The sequence below is a fragment of the Zalophus californianus genome, chromosome 5 (assembly GCF_009762305.2).
Source record: "Zalophus californianus isolate mZalCal1 chromosome 5, mZalCal1.pri.v2, whole genome shotgun sequence".
In the NCBI taxonomy this organism is placed as follows: domain Eukaryota; kingdom Metazoa; phylum Chordata; class Mammalia; order Carnivora; family Otariidae; genus Zalophus; species Zalophus californianus.
In genome coordinates this window covers 34,110,420-34,136,346 of record NC_045599.1, presented here as the reverse complement: position 1 = coordinate 34,136,346, position 25,927 = coordinate 34,110,420, and the positions used below count along the sequence as shown (strand labels likewise).

The 25,927-nt window shown below is 45.9% G+C and overlaps 1 protein-coding gene across 29 annotated transcripts in view; it reads right to left on the bottom strand.

The window, feature by feature from the left end:
* LOC113928569 (protocadherin gamma-C4) overlaps positions 1 to 25,927 on the bottom strand; it is a 340,355-nt gene that overhangs the window by 17,020 nt on the left and 297,408 nt on the right. The window contains exons 1-2 of one of the 29 annotated variants that reach the window (XM_035727484.1): positions 12,371 to 12,717; positions 12,208 to 12,281 (exon numbers count right to left, since the gene is read on the bottom strand). The exons of 23 other annotated variants lie outside the window; for them this stretch is intronic. In XM_035727484.1, coding sequence (XP_035583377.1) covers positions 12,208 to 12,261 — 54 coding nt within the window. In that variant the 5' untranslated portion in view covers positions 12,262 to 12,281; positions 12,371 to 12,717. 5 more of the 29 variants (XM_035727460.1, XM_035727485.1, XM_035727488.1 and 2 more) reach the window with 5 other exon arrangements.

Below are 25,927 nucleotides of genomic sequence, written 5' to 3'. Positions count from 1 at the left end.
TTCCTGTGATAGGATAGGGAGTGACTGTCACTGAAGTCCCAGGCTGCCTATCCTACCCTTGGGACCCAGGGTAGCTCAGCCAGCCCCCAAGGCTTCTGGGCTGGAGGCAATGGTGACCTCTGCTTGGAGCCCCAGCGGGATGGAGCAGCCCACCCTCACCCTAGAGTTCCCAGACTCATATTCTTGCACAGAGGTGACCTGGTCTAGCCCCAGGTGGAAGCAGGAAGAGAATCCTGAGTCCTGGCAGGCCCTGGGAAACCACACCATGGGATCCTCACCAGGGTGTGATCAGTCAGCTGTGAGTACCTCCGAGGCCAGGAGCCAGGTGGCTGGGAAGCTGTGAGGGGCCTGGGAACAGCCAGTGCATGTAAACTTGACAGCAAGCACTGGCAGTTAAAGGCGGTATGCATGTACGACCAAGTTGGGGGGGGGGTGTGCACGCGCACCGAGGCAAGCCCATTGGTGCATGTGACCAGTGGGTGTGTTCTGCAGGGAGGATATGCTTGAAGGCTGGAGGTGTACCTCTACTGTCTACAGATGTGTTTGTCTGACACCAGGGTGGGGGGGTGGGGGGATAGGGATGGCTGACATTAACAGTGAAGTCACCCATCAAGGGAGTGGAAAGAGGAAACCTAAAAGCTGGTAGAGCAAGCTGGTTCGGGAGGCAAGCAGGCTGGGTGCAGGAGTAGATTTGCGACTGACTCCACCCAGGACCACGCCCCCACCCAACGCTGGCCATAAAAGATTACTGGATGCCAGTCGGGCAGGGATTGGTTCTACTTCCCCTCACCTACAATCACCACCACCTCCTGGTACTCAGAGTCCTATCCCCACTTTGGCGTTTTACGCAATCAGTCCAAATGGTTCCAAAAATCAGGTGGAGTGCAGGCAACACTGAGCTCCAACGCCCCCCTCCACCCCCACGACCCTCAGTCCCACCCCGAGAGGAGTGGATGCAGAAAGTCCCTTTTGTGGATGGGCTGCTTCTCCATCACAGCCCACAGGTGTCACCCTGGGCGGTGTGGAGCCCCTCACCTGGCTCCGCTCCCGCAGCGTATTGGAGCGGGACCGGTAGGCATCAGGCTCCAGCGCCAGAGCTGAGGGCTGCTGGACACTGAGGGGCCTTAGAAAAGTGAAGTCACTGCCATCCGAGGCTGGTGAGAAGCACGTCCTGTAGCAGTGGCTCTGCGAGTCCGAGGGCCGCAGCGTCACCTCCATGTACTTGAGCGTGCCATCTGAGCTCACCTGCAGGTTGGGACTAGACTGCTTATAGAAGTTCCGAGAGGGGGAGTCCTGGCGCCTGCAGCACTGGCTCCCACCCCCATCCGCATCTGTGTGCCCCCCAAGGCACTTAGCTGACAGAAAGGTGAAGGTGACTAAGGATAAGAGACTGATGGCTGCAAGAGCCACAATGAGGTAAAGGGTAAGGTCTGAACGCTCAGGAGGGTGTGAGAGGAAATCGCTGGACTTGGGCATTTCCTCGGGATCCTCGTCCTCCAGAACCAGCAGCACTGTGGCTGTAGAGGAGAGTGAAGGGTCACCGTTGTCCCTCACCAGGACCACAACCTGCTGGGTGTCAGAGTCATCCTCCCGTAAGGCCCGGGCTGTGCGCACCTCGCCGGTATGTGCAGACACCAGGAACAGTCCTGGAGCCGTAGACTGTGGCAACAGTGAATAGGAGAGCCATGCATTGTGGCCTGCATCAGCATCCACAGCTGTCACTTTGGTGACCAAGGAGCCGGGAGGAGCAGAGCGAGGGAGACGCTGGGGGACTGAGAGTTCCCAGCCAGGTCTTGGGTGCAGCACAGTTGGCGCATTATCATTCTGGTCCAGGACAAACACATGCAGAGAGGTGTTAGAATGCAGTGGGGGAGAGCCAGAGTCTCGAACCCCCACCATGATCTGCAGCATTTGCAGCAATTCATAGTCAAAGGTGCGTTGGGCAAAGACTCGCCCGTCCTCAGGGTTGACGTATACAAAGGAGGAAGCTGGAGCTCCCTGAATCTGATTCCCCACAATGGAGTAGGTGAGGTGAGCATTATCCCCAGTATCTGGATCCGAGGCAGCCACAATGCAGAGAAGGGAACCTGGAGGCCGGTTTTCTGGGATGTAAGCAGTATAGAGCTGCTGACTAAAGTATGGTGCATTGTCGTTAACATCCGAAATGTTGAGCCTGATGGTGAGATGTGTGTGTAGGGGAGGTGAGCCCGCATCACTGGCCAAAAGCTCAATGATATAGTGGGAGGTGGTCTCCCGGTCCAAAGGCTGGCTGGTTAGCAGAGAGTAGTGGTTCTCAGAAGGCTTAATCTGAAATGGCAGGTCCGGGGAGATATCAAGGCTCACCTCACCATTTCTCCCCGAGTCTCGGTCCCGCACATTAAACAAGCCCACTACTGTGCCCACCGGTGTGCTCTCCAGGATAGGGTTGACCAAAGAGGCCAGTAGTACCTCTGGGGCATTGTCATTGGCATCTCCCACATCCACCTGAATCATACAGTGGCCTTCCATGGCTGGCTGTCCTTGGTCACGGGCTCTTGCATGAATTTCATAGAAACTTGACTCCTCAAAGTCTATGGGACCCAACACGTGGATTGCTCCACTGCTAGGGTCTAGGCCAAAGAGATTACGCACTACCTCAGATGTATGGTCTCCGAAAGAATAGTCTAGCTGGCCATTGGTGCCCTCGTCTGGATCAGTGGCATTGAGGCGGAGTAGCAGTGTACCCACGGGTGTGTTCTCTGGGAGCCCCACACGAAGAACTGAGGACTGGAAGGTGGGGGCGTTATCATTGACATCCAGCACTATGACAGAGATGAGGGTGGTCCCTGAGCGGGCTGGGATACCCCCGTCCACGGCAGTGAGCACCAGCTGATGTCTCGCCTGGGCTTCACGGTCCAGCTGCCGCTCTAGCACCAGTTCTGGGAACAGCTTCCCATCTTTTAGGGTCTTCACATTCAGAGAGAAGCGGCTGCTGGGGCTTAGAGTGTAGAAGCTCACAGTATTGGTGCCCACATCCGGATCCTGGGCACTATCCAGCGGGAATCGTGCCCCAAGTGCAGCTGATTCTGAGATGCGTATCTCTCGCTCCGAGGTGGCGAAGCTAGGAGAGTTGTCATTGAGATCCAGGATCTCTACCTCTACACGCATTAGTTCCAAGGGGTGTTCAGTCACCACCTGCACAGGCAGCAGGCAGCTCATACTGGCTCCACACAGGCTCTCTCGGTCAATCTTTTGATTCACTGCCAGAGCACCACTCACCAAGCTCAGGGAAAAATAGTGTCCATTCTCCTCAGACCCCAACCGCAGTCGGCGGCTCGACAGATCTGTCACCTTTAAGCCTAGATCCTGAGCAACATTCCCCACCAACGTCCCCGGCTCAGACTCCTCCACCACTGAGTAACGAAGCTGCCCGGACACCCAGCCCCAGCAGCACAAGGACAACATGCACAGCACTTGCCATTTCCCAGCGAGCTGTGGGGATGTCTCAGGCCCCATGACCCAGAAGTCCCTTCCTGGACACTGACTCTGTGCTGTCCTGTCTCCAAGGTAGACCCAGGTCTTAGAATGTAGCAGCTGAAATCCCTTATGTCTCCTTCCAGCCTCTTAAAAACTGCTCCGAGGTCTGTCTGCCTGCAGCAGTTCTTCTTAGTCACCAAATGGCGGGGGTGGGTGGGTAGGGGGATGGGAACTGAATCTGAGTGGAGCTGGGGAACAGGGGGAGGAGAGGTGGGCAGGAAGAGCAGATCCCCCACCTCTGCTCTGAGTCTGATTGGCCAAAAAGTCTGTCTGCTCTCAACCAATTATGAAGTCTCCTCCGTCCTGGAAACCTTAGGAACAGGCAAATCTGTGTCAATGAAACCTCCTACCTCCCCACTCATTTCATGCTGCAGGTTGATTCAGCCCCCTTGGCAGCAAAGTTTGACAGCTCAGATGGTGCTCAACAGGGAAGACAAAGTGGTACAAAACTTCTCAGTGTTCTGTCCCAGCAACTTCCCTCAGGACTTCAGAAGCTCCCACTACTTTGCTTAAACCAACAAAATTGTGTTCTTCCAGGGGAGGCAAAGCCCATGTGAACCCCCCTCCCCCATCCTGCCAAACACTGCTAAGATGAGAGAAAAGATTTGTTAGGATCCTGTCAAGCCTTGTTCTGACTCTCCATCAATGCTTTGAGGAATCTCAATGTCAGCTGATGGTTCCAGGACTCAGCTTTTCTGAGCTCCCTAACTTGAGCTGTGGAATGAGCCTAACAGCTTGTGGTAGGAGGAATGTTCCCGGGACTGATCCAGGTCCCCCAGGAGAGTGGCTAGAAGCTAGGCACGGTTTCTAGGATTTATGGTTTCACAACTCAACTTAAAGAGTTCCAGAGTGGCTGTCTCCGAGTTCCTCAGCTGTAGACCAGTTTTCTGACATTAAGTGATCTCACTTACATTGCTTTTCCCACCAAAGAAGTGATGCTCCCTTGCCCCCATTCTCCCGTATCTAGCTCAAATCTCAGTGGGGACCTGACTGGGATTCCTGAAGACCTGGACTCTGCTTGTACCTTGATGCCTCCCTACCCCCTCGGCTCTCTCCTCTTTGTGCTTCCTGCTGTTCCAAGCAGAGAGTTCTCTCTACATTGGGTTAGGGAGTACTTGATACTGTGGGGCAAATATATTAGTCCCCCTCAATTCTCTGGGAAATGGTAACCTAGAGTCAAGGTAGTCCAGAACCTGGCCTCCTCATTCAAGAAGAGAAAGCATCCTCTTGGGTTTAGGCGACTGCCTGGGACATCCTACCCTTGTGCAGTAGAGCCTTCTACGCTCCCACACTCTGGCAGCAGGCTTCCACAATACCCTGACTCTTGATCATTACCTTCATTTCTTACCCTCGGATAAGGGCATAACCCACCCCAAGTACTAATCTGTGACAGCTTCCTGGTTATTCACAAAACACTTCTAAAGCACACCATCTACCACACAGTTACCACTCACTATGGACTCTTACAGGGAGAGACCAACGGTCACTGGGATGTGACCCAGCCATAAGCCTGTATCAGAATAACCCTCAAGCGTTGGCTGAGCCTGCAAAGGTCTCACCTCTAGCCCATACAGAAGATCAGAGGGTGGGCAGCTTGGGCGAACAGGTTCCCCTGCCATAGGTGCACTGGGTGACTTCACCATCATGAAGCTATCACTCCGAGTGGGTGCAGAAGCCAAAGGTGTACAGCCATGAGAGTGGCCGCCCACATCAACAAACTTGATAGGGTCATCTGACCCTAGCTGGATTCGGAGGATCCCATTGGAAGGAGGAAGCCCCTCCCTCCTTCTAGATCGGGTGAGACAGGCACAGGTGCCAGCAGGAAAGCAGGTCACTCCACAGGCGGCCCCACGTAGACACTTCGAGAGTAGTGCCACGAATGAGCCAAAGGAGACAAAGCAAATTGCCACTAGTGATACGGCCAAGTAGAGGGTCAGGCGGGATTCTCCTTCCCTTGGAGCTGAAGATTCTCGAAGATCAGGGACAACTGGATGAGTATCTTCCTCCAAGGACACTAGTAGAGTAACAGAGGTAGAGAGTGGTGGGCTACCACTATCCTTTACCACAATGACCAGCTTCTGTGGTGGGAGATCAGCTGGGATGGGAACTGCCGTCCGTACCTCCCCAGCATAGCGAGAGACCGCAAACAGGCTGGGGTCTGGGGCCTCCAGCAACTGATAGGAAACCCAAGCATTGTAACCTGAATCCAAGTCCACAGCAGTCACTTTTGTGACTAGGTGGCCAGCACCAACTGATGGAGGCAGTGCTTGAGGACATAAGGAACCAGGCCGGGCCCTAGGGCGGAGCACAGCTGGGGCATTGTCGTTGAGGTCCAGCACAAACAGACGAACTGTCACGGTGCTACTAAGAGGTGGGTTGCCCCGATCCCGGGCCTGCACCTCAAACTGCAATGTCTGTGTTTGCTCATAATCAAAGGATCGAGTAGCATGAACAGCTCCTGTCTGGGGGTTCAGAGAGATAAAGGAAGAAGCTGAAACATCTCTATTTCTGGGCTCCAGAAGAGAGTAAGAGATAAGTGCATTCAAGCCAGAGTCTGGGTCAGAGGCTGCAAGGGAACAAAGCAGGTCCCCTGGGCGATTGTTCTCAGGAACAAACACCTCATGTGACCTCTGGAAGAAAGAGGGTGGGTTATCGTTCACATCTGAAATATTGAGGAAAATAGTCCTCTGGGTACTCAGAGGAGGATTCCCAGCATCAGAAGCAGTGACCATGATGTCATAGCTGGATTTGGCCTCTCGGTCCAAGGGCCCAGCAGTCACCAGGGAGAACTGGTTCCTGAAGGCAGACTTGAGGGCAAATGGCAGGTGGTCAGGAATACGGAGGCTCACGTCTCCATTTGACCCTGAGTCAGGGTCCTGCACACTGATGAGTGCCACTACAGTGCCAGGTTCTGCACTCTCAGGAAGAGTCCCAAGCTCTGAGGTCACCGTGATGTGTGGGGCATTGTCATTTACATCTAGGAGATCCACCCGAAGGCTGCAATGTTGCTCCATGGCTGGAGAACCCCCATCGCGAGCCCGAATATCAAATTCATAGTAATTCTCACTCTCAAAGTCTAGGGGCCCCTGAAGGGTAAGCTTTCCAGTAGTCGGGTGAAGGCTAAAGAGGTTTCTCACACGATCAGGGGTGTGACCGCTGAAAGAAAAGGTGACGTTACCACTGGGACCCAGGTCTGGGTCAGAGGCATTGAGCTGGATGAGCAGCATGCCGGCTGGGGCACTCTCCAACACACTAATCCTGTAGCTGGACTGCTGGAAGGCTGGGGCGTTGTCATTCACGTCCAGCACAGATACCCGGAGCTCTGCGGTGCCAGATCTCGGGGGGTTCCCTCCATCCACAGCAGTCAGCACCAGGCGGTAGTCTGACTGCTTCTCCCGATCCAAAGGCTTCTCCAGGAGCAGCTCTGGGACCAGGCTGCCGTCGCTGCGCTTCTTAACATCCAGTGCAAAGTGTTCGTTGGAGCTTAGTCTATAGCTGCTGATAGAATTGCTCCCCACATCTGCATCCTGAGCCTTTTCCAAGGGGAAACGCTGTCCTGGAGGAGCGGCCTCCCCAATTTCCAAGTCCAGCTGCTGCCGAGGAAATCGGGGGGCGTGATCATTCACATCCACGATTTCTACCTCCGCTCGGTACATTTCCAAAGGCCCTTCGGTTACAAACTCCAGGGGCACGATGCAGCTGGTACTGAGTCCACACAGTGCCTCTCGATCAATTGGATTCTTGATGAGCAGGGCTCCGCTGTCCAAATCCACACGGAAGTGTCTTTGGTTCACCTCTCCAGCAACCTGCAGCCTACGAGCTGACAGACTCTCTGTATCCAGCAGGAAATCTTGGGCGACATTCCCTACAAAAGTCCCTTCCTGTGACTCCTCTGGGACTGGGTAGCGGATCTGCCCACAAACGTAACCCAGGTGGCAAATGAGGAACAAAAGGGTAGCCCCCCAGCAGATTTCTACCCAGCTTCCCACCTTGCGGAGCATTGCTGCTTCCCGCTAGCCCCTCTACCTGGTCCTGGGAAGCAGAAGAAGCCGACCCGCCCCAAACGGCAACAGCAGCTGGAGACACCTCTCTCTCTTTCGTGGCGCCGTTCTGGCGCGCGGCTGGGCCGGCGCCGCAAGGGTTACACGCCGTTTTTGCTGGTGGCGGGGTAGATTTGTCTGCCTTCCACCACCCGATTGGTAGACAGCAGCTCCTGGGCTCAGCCAATAGGCTGAGCAGAGAACATCCCAATAGCAGCAGGGTTAATGCGTCGCAGCACTGAAGAAAAAAAAAAACAAAAACCCAAAAACAAAAAACCACCTATCTTTTCGCCTTCCTCCCAATCAACAGCATTTCTTTCTATAGGTTTATTATCTCTATGAGAGGCAGACAACATGTATGTATGCTCTTTTTTCCCCCTAACACACCAACGTCCCCCCGCCCCTTCTCGGCGGGGTTGGGGGGGGGGCGGGAAACAGACAGCCAGAGCCCTAGCAACCTGCAGCCCAGAGAGGAGTAGCCATTTGAGACTGGTCACTTTGTCCAAGCCAGTGTTGTCATCCACCAATATTCTAAATGGGTAGTTTCTGCCTCAGTCTGATGTATTAGAGGAACAACTAATTAGAAGCAGTGCCGTATACTCAAAACTCTGCTCCTCTGCAGATTATTCAGAAACATATCCATCTCTTTGCAGAAAGACTTACACATTAATGTAGCCAATTAAATTTATGCAGCACACGTTTTTGTTGTAACAGGAGGTGCAGCAGAAACCAAATCTCTCTTATTCAGACACTAGCTAGTGATACACTGAATTACCATTCATTGATTTCAAGGACAGTATAGAAGGAGATGAAGCAAGGTGGAGGGAGCCAGGAGAGGGAGATGTTCCAAATCAGTAAAGAATCAGTGTGTCTGGGAGGCGCTAAGGACTAGATCTCATTACCTGGCAGAATGCTAATGTTCACAGATTTAATAGCTTCCTTGAATGATTGAGTTCAGCCACTAACAGCTCTGTGCCCACAAATCCCCTTTATTTGACACCATGGTATGCTTGATTTGTTGTTAATTACCACAAGAGACAGTTTCAAATGAGCAAGCTTTTCACTTGGCCCCAGGGGGCCTCTTGGAGCTAGAGACTGGATTCACTCTAGACCCTCTCAGGAGCCTGGCTACCACCTTGCACACACACAGAAACACAGATCATCTCACACTGTAGTTACCTGCAAGCTATAATCCTAGTGACAAACACATCAGGAGCACAGAGAGAAAAATCCAGCCTAATCTGGACATAAGATTTCTTAACTCATCTGAATCCTCACCTAGGTCACCACAGGCTGCAAAAACCACCAGCGAAACCCAAGTTTCTTATCCTCCCCAGATTTTTAACCAAACCCGTAATCCTCAAGAATATCGTTTTGACTATGGTGAAGCTAGCAACCTACATTCTGGTCTCAAAGAGAGGGATCTGGCTTTCTCCCTCTCTTTTTTTTTTTACCAAAAAATAACTAAACCTCCTCCCAGAGGAGGTATCAATCAGTCTGACCTACCAGGTGTTTGGGGCAGGATTCACTATCACAGTGAATGGCACCAGCATCAACCCAGCTGCCTCAGTCAGCAAAGGGGAGGGACAGGCAGAGCCATCCTTGACTCGTTCCTCTCCCTGACTCCCTATATCATGTCAATCAACAAGTCCTGACGATTATACTACAGTCAAGCATTTATCAATCTTCTCCTCAAGTATTTTAACAGCCTTTTAACTGTTCTCTTTGTCTTCGGTAGCAATATCCCCAGTCTATTTTACTTATGGGTGCCAGGATAATCGCTCTAAAACAAAAAACCTAGATGCATCATACATATGTGAGTTCAAAATTCTGCAGTGACTATCATCGATACAGAATAAAATCAAAACTCCTGGGTCTGGCCTAAAAATAACTTAAGATCTAACTCCTGCCTACTCCCTGCACTTTATCTCTTGCCAAGACTGTTTTACAAACATATTTTAAGGTCCAGCAATCATGAAATATCATTATCCATCTGCATGCAATTCCCTGCAAGGACCTTTTTCCTTCTTCCCTTTTAGTTCTCAACTTAAGTTCTTAGCTTTCAGCTCAACTTTATGTTCTCAGCTCAAGCATCACCACCTCTATGAAATCTTCCTGATTTCCCCAGGCTGGCTTAGGTGTTTCTTTCCCTTTGCTCCGACAGCTTCTTGTGTTATGCAGATCTTCACTGTTATTTATTTATTTATTTTTGCCTCTGTTTCCTATGGTACTCTAGACACCATAATAACACGAAGTGTGTCTTTTCATCTTTTATAGTGTCTGTACATGGGGTTGCTCAATAAATGGTGAATTATTGTTATCATTAGTTCAATAGTAGTTATTGAATACTTAAGACTTACATGAATATATTCACTATGCTTTATATGGCTTACTTTCAACTTACACAACCATTTTGAAGGATATTATCTTTATTTTATAGATGAGGAACCTGGAGTTTAGAGAGGTTAAGAGATGTGCCTAAAGCTAAACAACCACTATGTGTGGCACTAGGATTCCCCCCACTCCCATCTCTGGTTTGTCTGGAAAGAAATAAAGTCTCTTTCTATAACATCTTAAATGATTTTTCTACTAGTTTGTCATCTGTGTGACCATAAACTGGCCTTTTACTGATGCCTTTCATATCCAAGAACTAGACCTCTTACAGGTCTCAATATTTGCAAGTTCACACCAAAACAAACAGGCATACAGTTGATTACTAGCATTGGAACATCATAAAGCCTTAATCCTACAAATCCCTGACTTGATCTTTTTATACCAAGTGTGTGATTTTCCCATCTTTACATGGTAAAAACAGTTTTATTGAGATACAGTTCACATACCATACAATTCATTCATTTAAAATGCACAATTTGGGGGCGCCTGGGTGGCTCAGCCATTAAGGATCTCCCTTCGGCTCAGGTCATGGTCCCAGGGTCCTGGGATCCAGCCCCGCATCGGGCTCCCTGCTCCGCGGGAAGCCTGCTTCTCCCTCTCCCACTCCCCCTGCTTGTGTTCCTTCTCTCGCTGTGTCTCTCTGTCAAACAAATAAAATCTTTAAAAAAAAATGCACAACTTGATGGTTTTTAGTATATTCACATATACTAAAAGGATACAACCATCACCACAATCTAATTATAGAACATTTCTGTCATCCCTCAAAGAGGTTCCATACCCACTGACCAGCTCTAGATTTTTTAAGAACAGCTGCCCAGATGCTAGTGGTTTAGGAAGATTTTCTCTTTAGATGACTGAAGCATCCTCTTATGTCTTCTCTACGTTGCTCCTCTAGAGCTATTCTATACACATATGTATTTTTATACATTTATTTATGTATTTGAGTATAGTTGACAAACAGTGTTACATTAGTTTCAGGTATACAACACAGCAATTCAGCAAGTTTATAGAGCTATTCTATAGAATATTTTAAGGTTGGGAAATAACAGAATTTTCTAAGTTCGGCCTGGCCCAGTAAGTCTGGTTCTGTGAACACCAGAATAACACTTCGCTTCATAAATGTGTTGATAGCCTGGTAGATTCTAGAGCAGTAGTTTTCAAACTAGTCTGCACATTAGAATCACTTGGGGACCTTCAAAAAATACTGATCCCTGTGTCCCACCCCCAGGGATTGTGCTTTAATTGGTCTTGGGTGTGGCCCAGGCTTCAGAATTTTTAAGGGGTCCCCAGGTAATGCTAGTGTGCAACCAAGTCTGACAGCTTCTTCTTTCTGGCTGTCATCTTTCCTTAGCCTTTCCATTTATGCCTCTACTTTGTCATTTCTGGCTGTCTCCAGATTTTCTCATTTCCAAGGTGTGTTTAAGATTGGGGGTGGGCAAATAATAAAAATAGTAATAGTGATAACTAAGAATTTTTTAACACTTAGGATACACCAGGTTCTGAGATTAACTTGGCCAAGGACACACAGCTGATAAGTAGTGGAGCCTCATCTGTCTAACTGCCAAATCCAAGGGTTAATAACAATAATACACTTATTAGGATACTAATATACTTTATTGGTCATAAAATAATAGTGGTTATCCCACAACTGGAAGTGTGTATCAGTTTCACTCCAAGACAAAAGCCTTGCAGTTACCAGCCTGAATAAATGAGAGCTTTACCTTTCTCAAGTTACAAATTTACCTACCTTTTACATTGTGTATTGTGTGTATACTTAAGAAAAATAATGCTGGAAGGATAGGGATTATTCGCTGGGGGTACAAAAGAACTTTCAATTTGTACCATATGTTCTTTTGGATTGTCTGGATTTATTTTTAAAATAAATGATTACTTTTACTTTTATAATTAATGGTGTGTTATATCTTCAGATTTAGGGATTCATGTTAGTATAATTATTTCTTTATACCGTTCTCTATTTTCCAAATTTTTTTTTAAGATTGTATTTATTTATTTGACAGAGACACAGCAAGAGAGGGAACACAAGCAAGGGAAGTGGGGGAGGGAGAAACAGGCTTCCCGTGGAGCAGGGAGCCTGATGAGGGGCTGGATCCCAGGACCCTGGGATCATGACCTAAGCTGAAGGCAGACGCTTAATGACTGAGCCACCCAGGTGCCCCAATTTTCCAAATTTTCCATAATACTACTATACCATAAAAATATTTTGTAAGTAATATACACATTATTTCCAGCAGTGTACCTGAATTAAAACTTGAAGGACACCTAGAATTTTATTTCTTTCATAGAAAATCATCTGAGAACAAGGTACGGGATCTGTGTAGGCAAAGGAACATTATCAGTAAACCATCAGTTTTAATGAAGATGTAGCAATCAAATGAAAGATGGACAAATGAGGTACTTACTATATTCCAAGCATCTGTCACCGGTTAGAGATATCTAGCAGCTTTTTCTCAATGCAAATGACACCAAGCTAAGTTCTGAGTGCTGAGATCTTGGCTTATAATTTAATGCCCCCTTAGCAAGATTGGTTAGTTGTGACGGCGTGAACGCTGAGGGTGGGAATAGGGGCCACACATGAGTCGATCAACTCTACATTGTGTGGGTCCACAAACCACACTCTAGCCAGGCCATCCTTTTCACAAAGGCATGATGTTTGATCTAGGCAGGGCAAGGTGAAAATATGGATGCATCATTAGGAAATCATCTTCATCACTAAAAAACAGCTCCATTCCTTCCTGAACCTGGTGCAGGCATCAAAAAGCATTAATATCGTTCTGGGATGCTAACCCTTACCTGTCCAGGAGGGGAGCTCTCTGCCCCCAACACTTGCCTATAGAACACCGGATCACAGCTCCGCAGCGTGTTCTGGCGGCTGGCCAGCGGGCTGGCAGTGCCAGGTTTCTTCAGCAGCGGGTCACTGCGGCGTGAGTCGGTGGTGAGGTACACCTGATGGTAAAGGTGTGGTGGCATCAGGCCACCCCGCACGGCGTCTGCATGCAGAGAGGATCCTGGTGTTCGGTACAGGGAGCTCACTGGAGCTCGGTACAGGTCCCTGGACTGCTTCCACTTGTAAACTTTGAATATAATCACTCCCAGTACTGTGACTGCAAACCCCACAGAAACCAGGATTAGAGAGAGGAGTAGATAAAAGGTGAGATTTTTATTCTGCTCCCGAGGGGCAGAGCCGGAGGGGAACTCAGCCCGGGCTTCAGGAGAATCCTCGGTTACTGACACAGTCAGGGTTGCAGTGGTGGACAGTGATGGCTCCCCATTGTCTTTGATCAAGACCATAAGAGTCTGCCTGGGCACATCTGTGTCCTGGACTGCACGGGAAGTACTGACTTGACCTGTGTGAAGCCCCACAGCAAAAAGGCTCTGGTTGGAGTCTCCCAAGAGGCTGTAGGAGAGCCAGGCATTGTGCCCTGCATCGGGATCCCAGCCTACCACCCGTGTGACCACATGGCCAGGAGCAGTGGCTCTGGGCAGCACCTCCACCGAGCTCCGGCCAGGCCGGGGGTATAAGACCTGGGGGGCATTGTCATTGCGGTCAGTGACAAATATATTCACGCTGATGTTGGTGGTCAGGACTGGAGTGCCCCCATCACTGACATGAGCTATTATTTCGAACTCTCGCCGATCTTCATAATCCAGGGGCACTAAGGATGACACGATGCCACTGTCACGATTTATTGTGAAATAGCGGCCCACTAGCCCAGTTTCAGCTCCTTGCTCCAAGAGAAAGAAGGAAAGGCGAGCATTCTGCGGGGCATCTGGGTCCCAGACACTTAGATTTAGTATTGGAACCCCAGGGATGTTATTTTCCTCAACATAAACATCATAGGAGGATTGGGAAGACTGTGGAGGGTTGTCGTTGATGTCAGAGACTTGTACCTGCACAACTGTAAGAGCTGAGAGAGAAGGGACTCCCGAGTCTCGAGCAGTAATGCTGAGGTTGTATTCTGGGACAGTCTCACGATCCAGAGCTGCACTGGTTTTCAAAGTAAAGTAATTCTTGAGCGAAGAAGTAAGGCTGAAGGGGAGACCTGGAGGAACCTCACAAGTCACCAATCCATTCTCCCCAGCATCCAGATCGATCACGCTGAGCAAAGCAATGACAGTTCCAAGCGGGGCATCCTCAGGGACTGGGCTGTACACGGAGGTGACTGTGATCTCTGGGGCATTGTCATTCACATCCACAACCTCCACCAAAACTTTACAATGTGCTCCTTCTGGAGTGGCACCTTTGTCTTTGGCCTGTATGTAAATCTCATGGAGTTTTGTGTCTTCGAAGTCCAGGCGACCCTTGATTGTCAGCACCCCAGTTACAGGATCTAAGGAGAATAGGTCTCGCACACTGGCACGGTTGTGGCTGCCAAAAGAGTAAATGATTTCACCATTGGGGCCTTCATCCAGATCGGTTGCATGAACTTGCACCACGAGAGTGCCAGGGGCTGCATCCTCCAGGACACGCGCACGGTACAAAGACTGATTGAAGGTAGGTGCATTGTCATTCGCGTCCAGCACAGTGATGCGAATGGGAAGGGTGGCGGAACGAGCCGGAGTTCCTCCATCCAAAGCCGTCAGCACCAACTGGAGACTTGGTTCTCGCTCCCAATCAAGGGCGCGCTCCAGCACCAGCTCCGCGTACTTGGTGCTGTCCTCCCGCGTCTGAACGCGAAGTGCAAAGTATTCATTTAGGCTCAGCTCATAGGTTTGTAAGGAGTTGCTTCCTACATCGGGATCGTGCGCGCTCTCCAGCGGGAAGCGCGTGCCTGGCGCCACAGCCTCGCTAATCTCCAATTTCATTTCCCGGGTAGGGAAAGAAGGATTGTTGTCGTTGATATCCTGGATCACCACTTCCGCGCTTAACAGCTCTAGTGGGGTCTCCACTACCAGCTCCAGAGTTACGGTACAGGAGGGCAGTGTCCCACAAAGCTCCTCTCTATCCAGGCGGTCATTCACGAACATCTCTCCAGTCTCCCGGTTCACCTCAAAGAACCTTCGGCTAGTTCCGGACAACACCCGGAGCCTGCGGGCTGACAGGCTGCCGAGATCCAAACCAAGGTCCGTGACCACATTGCCCACCGCAAAACCTTTCTCTCTTTCCTCCAGGATCTCATAGCGAACGACGGCAGAAGCCTTGTGCAAAGCACCAAGCAGAAACAAAACTCCCACCACTCTTCCGATGCTTACCAGTCCGCTCCTCCAGGCCTCTGGGACCATCTCACTCAAAGGCAGTTCCTCTTAGCAAGGTCCAGATCTTTCCGGCTTTTTCGATGAGAAACTTTCAGCGGGTTAGCGCTTGAGCGCTGGGCGCGGAGTCGGACATGGCTTTCCGGATGCCGTTGATTTGCTCGCCGGCTGTTCAGTCTCTGCCTCATCCCGGGGCGCCGAGAGGGGACGGGCTGGGGCCCGATCTCCAGCGTCTTCATTGGCCGACAGCGGCACGCAGAGTCCCAGCCAATAACTGCACGAAGAATGCGCTAGCGCCGGGCTCTCTGAGCGGGACAAACGCTACCGACAGGAGCTTCACTTTCCTTTGGCTTCTTTCCAGAGTTTAGGGCCAAAGCTTCTTGGTAGTTATCTGTACATCGGAAACGTGCCTTAGCCTGGAAAGCCCACTGCAGAGCGATGAAGCTGGCTGTTCTGCAAGTTTTCAAACCAAACCAAAGCCTATTGTACATTTTAATCGCTGTCTGTAATTGCAAGAAGGGAGGGTCAAACCAAACCGAGAATGATACAACACTGTCTGGAAAAACACAAATTTGGTTTGTTGGAGGGCTGGGTAAATACTATCCAGCTGGATTCTACATGTAAGGGGGCATTTAGCATTTCTGTGGAAATGTGAATAATTTCAGCTTTATCTCTTACCAAATAAGACTGTATAATTTTATTACTTCCTCAGTGGAGAAAATCAACAGGAGCCACTCTTTGTTCAGTTTAACTGTGTTTTATGAAATTTAAAATTCAGGTTTCTTTTAAAACTGGATGTTGTTCTTTAGCTCTCTCTCTTTTTTAAGATTTTATTTATTTATTTGACAGAGAGAGAGAGCAGGAACACAGGCAAGAGGAGTGGGAGAAGGAGAAGCAGGCTTCCCACAGAGCATGGAAACCGATGTGGGTCTCAATGTGGGGCTCGATCCCAGGACCCTGGGATCATGACCTGAGCTGAAGGCAGACGCTTGAGGACTGAGCCACCCAGGCGCCCCTTAGCTCTCATTTCTTAAGAACCAGGGAGCAATGTAACATTTCCCTACCCTATTTCCCAACAAACATAACCTCAACCATAATGCAGAATCTCAAATACTTCCCTTTACATGGTCAATCCATTTCCCAAGATCCTGTGTTCATATGCCACAAAGAGAAGATGCATTGCTAAAAAAGGATAATATCCCCCTACCCCCAAAACAGAAAAAATCCAGGCCAATTATCACCTTTATAAAATGACTGAGATATAGCAGCAAAGCTCCATGGTCTTTAGAGAATACAAAGCTTTTAACCCAAAGAATAAAGAGCCTTGAGTTTTCTGCATTAAGATTATAACTCATGAAACAAACAAAATAGCAGCGATTAGGATAATGAATAAGAGAATCAAGTATGAAATAAGTCGGCTAAGTTGTACATCCTTGGGCAAGAAACTACCCTCACAGGGTTTCTGGGTCCTTATCTTATAAAATGAATAAGGCAGGTAAAATGCCTGGCATAGAGTAAGCCTCAATTACTGATGCAAATCACCCTATTAAATATGAGATGTAAAGTTTTAGAGCCTCATACTATTTCTGTATACTTGTCTTGGACATCACTTTGATTGCATACAGTCCTTTCTGAAATGTAAATGAATCCTGAGGCGGGGAGATAGTCAAACAGGTTAAATAAGTAGGTAAGTATGTAAGTATAAAGAGGATATTTACTGAAGAGATGAAAATCCCTATTGAACCTGTTTCTCCATGTCCTCAATACTTTATCCTTTAAACCCCCTAGGTTTTTGGGGTTTTTTAATGAGTGACACAAGTGGGGAAGTTTATTAAAGCTCAAGTATATTCTCCAGATGTTAGATCAGGTAACCTGAAGAAAGAGCTGCGCACCCTGGACATGAACAGACACTTCTGCAAAGAAGACATGCAAATGGCCAACAGACACATGGAAAAGTGCTCCACCTGACTTGCCATCAGGGAAATATAAATCAAAAACCACAATGAGATACTACCTTACACCAGTCAGAATGGTTTAAATTAACAAGACAGGGAACAACAAATGTTGGCAAGGATGTAAACCCCCTAGTTTTAAATACTATTTGACAACTGATCAGACCACCAAGGCTGATGGGCATTCATACAAAGAATATATTCAGAATATAGAATATGGCCTAGTCATTTACTACTCAAAGTGTGAGCCAAGAACCAATGGTATAGGCATCACCTAGGAGCTTGTTAGAAATGCAGAAATGCCCTACTCCGTACCTACTGACCAGATTTAACACAATACCTGTGTGATTTGAATATTAGGGTTTGAGAAACACTGAGCTGTGGTTTATTCAGAAATAATGGTTTATCAATCTTTTTTTTCGATTCACCATCACTTAATTACAACATGGCTTTTGAAAACTAGCTTCTAAAAGTCAAAATAGTTTTCCCATTTATAATAAGTCCCATAGTTTTCTTAAGACCTCTTCATCAGTCAGCAGAACCCTCTTGGCTCCATTTTCCATAGTAACCACAATGATCTTCTTTAAAAAAATTTTTTTAAGATTTTGTTTACTTGAGAGAGAGTATGCAAGCAGCGGGGAGGGACAGAGGGAGAGAATCTCAAGCAGACTCCGTGCTGAACATGGAGCCCAACTCAGGGCTCAATCCCACAACCCCAAGGTCATGAACTGAGCTGAAACCAAGAGTTGGACACTCAACCTACTGAGCCACCCAGGTGCCCCTGATCTTCTTAAAATTTTAATTAGATGACACAATTATTCAGCTGAAAACTCCTCAGTAGCATCAGACTGCTCTTGAAATAAAATACCAGGTTGCCTGGGTGGCTCAGTTGGTTAAGCAACTGCCTTCGGCTCAGGTCATGATCCTGGAGTCCTGGGATCAAGTCCCGCATCGGGCTCCCTGCTCAGTGAGGAGCCTGCTTCTCCCTCTGACCCTCCCCCCTCTCATGTACTCTCTCTCTCATTCTCGTTCTCTCAAATAAATAAATCTTAAAAAAAAGAAATAAAATACCAAATCCTTTGCACAGTATCTAAATTCTCATGCCTTCTTCTCTTGACACTCCATTATACAGTATGGTCTTCAGCCAAGCTTTCTTCTGCCCCAGGGCCTTTACAAAGGCTATTCCTCTCCTAGGGAAAGCTGCTTTCCCTTCCCTCCCTTTGCTCTGCTAATTTCTATGAATCTTTCAGGTCTCACTTTAAATGTTATTTCCTTTTTTTTTTAAGATTTTATTTATTTGAGAGAGAGGGAGAGAATGAGAGAGCACATGAGATGGGGGAGGGTCAGAGGGAGAAGCAGACTCCCTGCGGAGCAGGGAGCCCGGGACTCCAGGATCATGACCTGAGCCTAAGGCAGTCTCTTAACCAACTGAGCCACCTAGGCGCCCTTAAATGTTATTTCCTAATAGAAGTCTTCCATTAGGCCCCAGTTAAAACCAAGATCCTTTGTTATATTCTCTCAGAGTACCTTATATTTCCCTAGCACATTTGTGCTATATTTCCTAGCACAATTTGATATTTTAGAATTATTTTTTAAGATGTCTGCTTCTTCCACTAAAAAAAAAAACAAAAGCTGTAGGAGGTCAGAGACCATGTCTGTTTTGATGACCACTTATATCCTTGGCATCTAGAACTGTAGGCACTTAATCCTTCCCCCTCCCCCCCACTTTATTAAAATATAATGGGGGGGGGCGCCTGAGTGGCTCAGTCGGTTGGGCAGCTGCCTTCGGCTCAGGTCATGATCCCAGGGTCCTGGGATGGAGCCCACACTGGGCTCCCTGCTCTGTGGAGAGCCTGCTTCTCCCTCTCCCTCTGCCGCACCTCCTGCTTGTTCTCTCTCTCTCTGTGTCAAATAAATAAATAAATAATCTTTTAAAAAAAAGTATAATTGAGGGGTGCCTCAGTGGCTCAGTCAGTTAAGCATCTGCCTTCAGCTCAGGTCATGATCCCAGGGTCTTGGGATGGAGCCCCGTGTCAGGATCCCTGATGAGTGGAGGAATCTGCTTCTCCCTCTTCCTCTGCCCCCCCACTGTGTTCTCTCTCTCCCTCTCTCAAATAAATAAAATCTTGAAAAAATAAAGTATAATTGGCAAATGTAATTGTAAAAATTTAAGGTGTAAACATGATGATTTACTATACTATAAAGTAATTACCACAACATAGTTAACACATCCATCACCTCCATTAGTTACCAATATGTTTGTGTGTGTGTGTGGTGAGAACAATTAAGATACAGTCTCTCAGCATATTTCAACTATATACTACAGTACTGTTAACTATAGTCAACCTACTGTACATTAGAGTCCTAAAACGTATTTATCTTGTAAGTTTGTACCCTTTGACCAACACCTCTCTACATTTAATGATTATTAATACAGCAATCTTCATGCCAGTGACCTAGCAATCATAAAATGCACTAAAGATTACATAGAGTCAATTATATCCATCCATTTTCCCTAGGGGTAAGCGTTTTTGGAAGATACACTCTTTCAAGCTACCAGTGGGCCTAACGAAACTATTCCTTAACCTAATGATTTGAAAAACAAAATACAGTTTGCTAAAGAGATAAATAAGGTGTGGTAATACAACTCACACTAGAGAAAAGAACAAAGATAGGAAATGGAAGCACCATGTTATATGATAGGATTATAGGACGCAATTTTCCAGTCTCTATTTTCCTTCCTTTCTGTTCTGTAATTTCAAGAGAGCCTCTAATCAATGAGATACAGCAAAGACAATTTTAAAATAGAAAGTAAATATATTACACGTGTCAAGTGTGAAGCCTTCAGGTCAGAAAGACGTGAGTTCCCATACTGGATATTACACTTAGTAGCTATGTACCAATAAAGTTCTTATTTTTAACTTCGCTTTCATTTTATCTGTAAAATGGGAATAATAATAGCACCCCTTGACATAACCAAGCATCTCAATCTGTTAATATTTTAACAGTTTTACATTTACCATAGAGTCCACCTAGACAATCAATGATTTTTAGTACATTTATAGTTATGCAACCAACACCACAATCCAGTTTTACTGTATTCCCATCACCCCAAAAATGCCTTAGTCCTGTCTGCAGTCAATCCTTGCCCCTACCCCCAGCCTCAGGCAACCACTGAGCAAAAATTCCCAAGTCCAGGGTTCCTGGCTGTCTCGGTCACTACAGCATGCAACTCTGGATCTCTGGGTTTTGAATTCAAGTGACCACATTAAGTGCAGAGATTACTTACAAATAAAATCTTAAAAAATTCCCAAGTCATTCTTTAACATCTTTTTCTACATTTCCACATTCAATTAATTACCAGTACATGCCAATGCCTACTACCTCCAAAATGTATTTTGAATCTATCAATTACTTTTCCTCTCTACTGCCACTTCCTGAGCCAAATACCTTAAATACTGTCCTATGACTGGCTACCTAATTTGAAAGGCCAATGAAAAATGAAAATAGGGGGATCCTTGTTTAAAAATTAAGAATTTCAAGACAATAACAGCAAGGCACTAGCCCAAATTGCAGGGCCCTTCTAAGAAAGGGGACCCATGTGACTGTACAGATCACATGCTCATGAAGCTGGCCTTGCCTGGCACAGAGGAACCTCTCAAATATGTCCTAATATCATTTTTAAATCCTGGGTAACTACATCATAATATTATTTATTCTCAGAGTATCAGTAATATAAAAAAATCCTGCTCATGGTACTGTTAAATTATTGCATTCAAGGAAAAAGTATATGTATTATCCCCTTAAAATCCTAAATATCATCTAGTAATCTTTCAATTTAACATAATTTGCCTATTTGAGGAATACTCCAAGGTCAAATTAAGGGATCATTTCAGGAGAACTGGTATAAAAACAGATAACCAAGAGATTAATCAAACACGTATCACAATTTACACAGGTGGGAGATTAAGGATTTGGTGAAAAAGCTAAAGAGTTTAGCCTTAATATTTATCTGAAGTTTATTTACATGAAAAAAAATATCTTGCATACTTTGATTTGAAAAGATCTATGAATCTTAAAAATAAGTTTTATATCCATTCTATCTCCCCTCAGAACAAGAAGAAATTATCTCATCAATAAGAAACAAAACAGGGGGCACCTGGGTGGCTCAGTCCATTAAGCATCTGCCCTAGGCTCGGGTCATAATCTCAGGGTCCTGGGATCAAGTTCCGCATCGGGCTCCCTGCTCAGAGGGGAGCCTGCTTCTCCCTCTCCCTCTGTGTGCACTCTCTCTCTCTCTCTCTCAAGTAAATAAAATAAGAATAAAATAATTTTAAAAAGAAACAAAACAGAAGATTATAGGGGAAGGGAGGGAAAAATAAAGTAAGATGAAATCAGAGAAGGAGACAAACCATAAGAAACTCTTAACTGTAAGAAACAAACTGAGGGTTGCTGGAGGAGAGGTGGGTAGCGAGGATGGGCTAACTGGATGATGGGCATTAAGGAGGGCACTGATGGAATGAGCACTGGGTGTTATATACAAGTGATGAATCACTGAACTCTACCTCTGAAACTAATACACTATATGTTAATTAATTGAATTTAAATAAAAACATATTTTGAAACTACAGGGACACCTGGGTGGCTCAGTCGGTTGAGCTTAGCGTCTGACTCTTGGTTTTGCATCAGGTCATGATCTCAGGGTCGTGAGATTGAGCCCTGCATTGGCCTCTGTGTTCAGCAGAGTCTGCCTAAGATTCTTTCTCCCTCCCTCTCCCTCCATCCCTCCCCAACCCCCTGCTCATGCACATGTGTGCCCTCTCTCTAAAACAAAGAAATAAAATCTTTAAAAAAATATTTTGAAACAAATCACTGATTTTAGGGATCAAAAGTTTAAGAAAAAAAGATGTTTACCTCTTTGCCTATTTGAATGCTATTCTTATCTAGTCCTGATCACATTAGTACTCTCTTACTGTTTATTAGATAAGAAACTCAAATATGCCAGGAAACTACCTGCAAAATATTAATTGCCCACTTGAAAATCTTCCAAGAGACCTAAATTCTCCTTAGAGAGATAAAATTTGTTCAATTTCCCCCCAGCATGATTATATTTTTATCTAAATTATCAGTTCTCACCAAATGGATAGCCTTGTGTAGTTGAATTGTTTATTTTTTAATGAAGTAATTCACTTCAAAATATACTGATAACTTTGAGTGAGAAGGAAGTGTAACTTTCTGATCTTTAAGCCCTCTATCAATATAAAAGTTTAGTACACAATAAAGATGCTATCTCAAATCACTAAGACAAAGATGAAGCTTTTAATGAACAGTACTGAGACAACTGGACAGCCATTTGAAAAAGAAAAAAAGATAAAATTAGAGCCATACCTCAGCACACACAAGAATAAAACCCATACAGATCAAGGATCCCAATGTAAAAACAAAAAAATCATTTAAGTACTAGAAGAAAACGGATTAATTTTTCTGTAACCTCAACGTGGGACAAGGCTTTCTAAGCATGACTCAAAACCTAAATGCAATATAAGAAAAGACTGATTAATTTGATTACATAAAAATAAAAAGGAAAAAAGACAGAAGTGCAAAAAATACTCTAAACAAAGCTGAAAGACAAATGACATACTGAGAAAAAAAACTCGTAACTTATATCTTGGGCAAAGAGCTAACATCTCTAAATACATAAATAACTTTTTTTAAATTTTCGGACAAGGCAGTAAAAAAATCATACAGTAAAATGAACATAAGACATGAACAATTTTTAAAAAGAGATAAACTGTCTCTTAAATATGTGAAAAGATCTTTAAATTCAATCATAATGAGAGAAACTCTAATCAAAACTATTTTGAAATTTTTTAAATAATCACATTAGCAAAAATTAAAAATCTTGACAACATACTCTATAGAGGAGGCTATGGGAAAATAAGCATTCTCATCTACTGGTAGGAATGCAAAACAGTACAACCTATATGGAGGGAAATAGTTACATCTAACAAACGTATATATGCATTTACCCTATGACCTAATAATTACACTTTTAGGAATACACCCTGAAGATACACCTCAAAAATTATGAAAATACATATGTACCAGATTATTCATTACAACATTATTTGTAATTGCAAAAAGATTAGAAATTACCTAAATGGCAAACTATAGATTGATTGAATAGACTATGATATGTACACATATAACAGAGTTTTAGGAAGTTATAAAAAATAAAGATCTCTAAAAATTAATATACAATGATTTCCAGGATATAATGTTAGTACAAAAAGCAAAGTGATAACTTTTACTTCTGCTCATGTGGAACTAGCCATAGCATTATTAAGCAACCTTGAACACTGATGAAAATATGTGCAAAAATGCTCTTAGACACTGGCTTAAAAGGAATGGGAGACCAAGAGAAGGGAAACAAACAAGGTGAATCCTAGGATCTCTAATATTTTGCCTGGAGGCAATTTTCAGACCATGGGGCAAAAAAGGGGAAACCCAAGAATAACAAAGTGGTCTTGCTGAATTCAGGAGTAGAAATTAGAGTTTGGAGAGGATGAGGCAGGTAGAATTTGCAGAACAGAAAGTGGAGCTATGTAAAGAATTCCAGAATTCTGGATAAGGATCCCCTGAGTCTCTGGATGAACAATAATCGAGCACACATACACTGATAACTCTCCAGAAGCTGAGCAAAGAACAAGGGAGCTATAAGCTGAAGAATTTCTGGAGCTCACACAGGGAGGGTAAATATTTGGATTCCATTCGATCAGAATATAAAAATCATGACGAACAGTAAAAAAAAAAAAAAAAAGATCACAACTTAGCAGCAGGGCTAACTAGCCCAATGCAAAGGTTTCTATAGACCTTTCCTAACAAAATTTAAAAACAAGTCTTTAGGGGTGCCTGGGTGTCTTAGTCGTTAAGTGTCTGCCTTCAGCTCAGGTCATGATCCCAGGGTCCTGGGATTGAGCCCTGTGTCGGGCTCCCTGCTCAGCAGAGACCCTGCTTCTCCCTCTCCCATCCCCCCTACTTTCTCTCTCTGTCAAATAAATAAAATCTTTAAAAAATAAAAATAAAGGGGGCGGAGCAAGATGGCGGAGGAGTAGGAGACCTAGATTTTGTCTGGTCTCAGGAATTCAGCTGAATAGGGATCAAACCATTCTGAACACCTACGAACTCAACAGGAGATCGAACAGGAGAGTAGCAACAACTCTCTGAACAGAGAAGCGACCACTTACTGGAAGGTAGGGCGTGCGGAGAAGTGAATCCGAGGCGATATTCGGGAGGATAGACGGCGGGGGAGGGGCCTCCGTCGGCCGCTTCTGGCAAGTGCTAGAGCCGCGGAGCACAAAATCGGACCTTTTAAAAGTTGGCTCGGTGGAGGGACGTCGCTGCAGTGGCTAAGCGGGGGGTGGAATCCTCCCGGGACAGTGTGGTCTCAGGACCCTTGGGGTCACAGAGAGACCGGGGGTGCCTGAGTGTGGCAGAGCTCCCAGGTATCAGAGCAGGGAAGCCGGCTGCAGAGACGGAGCAGAGTCACGGGCTCTCAGCTCTGGGTTGCCACAAACTGTGATCTGCGGCCCAGTCGGGGCACGGCTCCCCCAGCAGGGACCCAACAAGCAGCAGATCCGGGGAGACTCCCCTTCCTTCCCGAGGAGGAGCGGTGCGGGAACGCACTGCAGGGATCTGCTGGGTTTGGAGACTCCGAGCGGGGTCGGGTGCCAGAGATAGCAACGCTCGATCACAGGCCAGGTGAGCACGGAGTGCGGCCGGAGACCGGGGACACGGAAGTGACTGCTTTTCTCTGGGGGCGCACTGAGGAGTGGGGCCCCGAGTTCTCGGCTCCTCCGGGCGGAGACTGGGAGGCCGCCATTTTCGCCCTGGTCCTCCAAAGCTGTACCGAGAGCTTGCAGGGAACAAAAGCTCCTGAGAGCAAACTGGAGTAGCTTCCTTAGCCCGGACCGACAAGGGCGGGGCAATTCCGCCTCCGGCAAAGACATTTGGAAACCACAGCAACAGGCCCCTCCCCCAGAAGATCAGCACAAACTGCCAGCAAGCCAAGACCAAGTTGATCGATCAAGGAGAATAGGAGAACTCCAGCGCTAGGGGAATACTGCACATAGATTCATGGCTTCTTTTTTTTTTTTTTTTTTTTTTTACCATGATTCATTATTTCATCAAAGTTAATTTTTGTTGACTTTTTTTTATTTTTCTTTTTCCCTTTTTCAACCAACATCTTATAAATCCCTTTTTTTAAAAAAAAAAACATTTTTTATTTTTTTTTCATTTTTAGAGTCATATTTTATCCCTTCATAGTAGTTATCCTTGTTTTTGGCATATATATATAAGTTGTTCTCTCTTTAAAATTTTGAGGTACAGTTTCTTCTAACAGATCAAAATATACCCTAAACCACTAGTGTATGGCTTTGTTCTAGTCTCCTGCCTGATCACATTCTCTCCCTTTTTCCTTTTTTTTTTTCCTTAAATCTTCTTTTTTCAAACAACTTATCTTACCAAGTCCTTTTATAAAATCTTTTATAATTTTCATCTTTACAGTCATCTTCCATCCCTTCATTGTATCAACCCTTATTTTGTACATATATGTCTTTCTTCCTTTAAAATTTTAGGAGGCACTTTTTTCTAACAGACCAAAATACGCCCAAAATCTAGTGTGTGGCACTGATCTATGCACTAGCCTGATCATATTTGATCATATTCTGCCTTTTTTGAATTGTTTTGTTTTTGTTTTTATCTTTTTTTCTTTTTTTTTTCTTTTTCTCTTTCTTTTTTCTTTCTTTCCCTTTC